The 2,808-nt window shown below is 34.5% G+C and overlaps 1 protein-coding gene across 1 annotated transcript; it reads left to right on the top strand.

The window, feature by feature from the left end:
• Positions 1-749: 749 nt before the first annotated feature.
• On the top strand, positions 750-1,850 carry LOC146993921 (general transcription factor II-I repeat domain-containing protein 2-like). The gene has a single exon (XM_085826278.1). It carries the CDS (start codon positions 750-752, stop codon positions 1,848-1,850), a length of 1,101 nt encoding a protein of 366 aa, XP_085682404.1.
• The last annotated feature ends 958 nt before the right edge of the window (positions 1,851-2,808 follow it).

Genomic DNA, 2,808 nt, shown 5'->3' with positions numbered 1-2,808 from the left:
AACTTACATTGAAAGAAATGTTTAATAAAGTAAACAAATAAATATTAAGCTTCTTTTTTTGTAAATTTTGATACCCTTTAGATCATAATTGTTCTTTATTTCCTAAAATACGGTTTCATATTTTTAATTTTAGAATTTGTGCATGCCATCTTACCAGATTTAAACTGATGATCTATAATCCGGAAAAATCGATAATCCGGAATCGCCGAAGTCCCGACGAGTCCGGATTAACGACTTTTGACTGTATTAATTTTCCTGTCATTATCTGTAATTTCTAGATTAGTCGTAGAGTACGAGCCATGAGGAGTAAGGTGACACGACATCTGGTGGACACAAGTGGAAATAGGTAGTACCTTCTATCGCTAACAGATGGCGCTAATAGCACGTACTGAAGTCAGTTCCTATGACACTGTTGTGAAATAAAATAGTGCGTACCTCCTTAAAACGTGTTTGTGCGTGTTTAAGTTTAAGACATCTTTGTAACAGTATTTTGATTTGAATTGTTGCTTTTGTGTGTGATTTAGTAGTATGGAAAAGAAGCGAAAAATTGATAGTGAATGCAGAAAATTCAAAGATCAGTGGAACATTCAGTATTTCGTAATTGAGTCCAGTAACAAGGCGCTATGTTTGATTTGCAATGAAAGCATAGCCGTTCTCAAAGAATATAACATTAAACGTCATTATGAAACAAAACATTTTCAAAATTACTCAAAATATACAGGAAGTTTGCGACAGAAAAATTTGAAGCTATGAAGCGCGGATTGAAATCGCAGCAATCTCCATTTACAAAACTCAAAACTGAACAAGAGGCTGCAACTCGTGCCAGCTTTCGTGTGGCTCTTGAAATTGCAAAACGTGGAAAACCATTCACCGATGGAGAAATGATCAAAGAATGCATAATTGCAGTAGCCGAAGAAATATGCCCTGAAAAGGTAAATTTATTAAAAACTGTCAGTATGTCAGCAAACACTGTGGCTCTAAGGGTACAAAACATCGCTGAAAATATATCCTCTCAACTGTTCGACAAAAATGGACATGTTGAGTGGTTTTCTTTGGCTTTGGATGAGTCAACGGATGTGTCAGATACTGCTCAGGTGTTGATTTATATTCGAGGAGTAGATAAAAGCTATGAAGTGCATGAAGAACTTCTTGATATGTATAGTATTCATGGCACAACTACTGGTACAGATATTTTTAAAGGAGTTGAAATGGCCATTAATCAAAAGAACCTTCGATGGAAAAACTTGAAATGTATTACAACTGATGGAGGCAAAAACATGAGTGGGAAAGATAAAGGAGTGGTCGCTCTTGTGTCAAAGGCTGTAGAAAATGACGGTGGTTCAAAACCATTAGTCTTACATTGTAGCATTCATCAACAGTCTTTGTGCGGAAAATGTTTGGATATGTCTGAAGTTCTGAAACCAGTCATATCAACTGTTAATTTTATCAGATCTTTTGGGCTGAATCACCGACAATTCCGACAATTTATTGAAGAGATTGGAGAAAATGACTTACCTTATCATACTGCCGTACGTTGGCTTAGTTGTGGGAAAGTCCTTCAGCGCTTTTTTGAACTTCGAGCAGTGATCGAAATTTTTTTGAATGAAAAGCATCGCCCTCTTACTGAATTACAAAACAACGCATGGCTGTGGAAGTTAGCATTCTATGTTGATTTGACAAAACATGTGAACGAACTGAATTTGAGATTGCAAGGAGAAAACCAGCATCTTCCTGATTTATACACTAATATCAAATCATTCCGGAAGAAATTGATACTGTTTCAATCACAACTACGAAGTAAATGTTTTTCACATTTTAAAACATGTGAAATATTTAGCCAACACCACTGAGACTGAGTTTCCTACCGATTTTGCAATCGAAACTTTGAGTGATTTGAAAATAAATTTTGATACTCGTTTCTCGGACTTTGATGCCATTGCGAATCAAATTAAGATTTTTCAGAATCCTTTTGATACTGACATTGAAACCCTAGCCCCGGAACTTCAAATGGAAATGATTGATCTACAGTGCAGTGATATAATTAAGAACAAATATCAAAACTCATCTTTGTTGGAATTTTATAAGAGTCTTCCACTGACACAATTTGATAATTTGCATAAATTTGCTCGTGGGCTCTTTTCTGTTTTTGGTACTACTTATTTGTGTGAGAAGACCTTCTCGAAAGTGAAGTACACAAAAAATGTTTACAGATCTAAATTAACTGATGAGCATCTTAAATCTCTTTTAATAATTGGTACAAGTAAAATTAGTCCACAACTACAAACTATTGTCAGTGGAAAATCTCAATTACATAAATCTCATTAGTATTTCATATGTCATTATACTTTTTATAAGTTATGTTTTTATTTAAAATGTATAAAATGTTAGTTGGATTCATTTCAATAATTTGTTAGTTATTATATACTGAAGTTAAATTTTCTGCATATTATACATGTCTTTACTCATTACAGTTCTGTGTTTCTTTATCCAACTTATCACAAAAACAATAACAATAAGCCTACAACAATGTTATGAGTAGTTAGCCCATGACCATATCAATGTAGATGTCATATTAATAATTATTCAACATAAAATTATAATACTTCAGTAAACTAAATTTAATTTTCTATAAAAAATATGTTCTCTAAAAGGAGTTTTCAAGTATGCTAGCTCTCCGCGGGACGGACAAATCTATCCGCGGGCCGGATGTGGCCCTCGGGCCGTAGTTTGGAGACCCCTGATCTAGTAAATCGTCTGCACGCAGAAAACGTACAACACATTGATCAGGTGTCTGAAGTGAAGGTGAAT

Source organism: Stegodyphus dumicola, chromosome 11 (assembly GCF_044657685.1).
Source record: "Stegodyphus dumicola isolate Sdum_Otavi_A_Nest chromosome 11, ASM4465768v1".
Lineage (NCBI taxonomy): Eukaryota > Metazoa > Arthropoda > Arachnida > Araneae > Eresidae > Stegodyphus > Stegodyphus dumicola.
The sequence above is the reverse complement of the archived record's forward strand: the minus strand, read 5'-3'. Positions and strand labels throughout refer to the sequence as shown.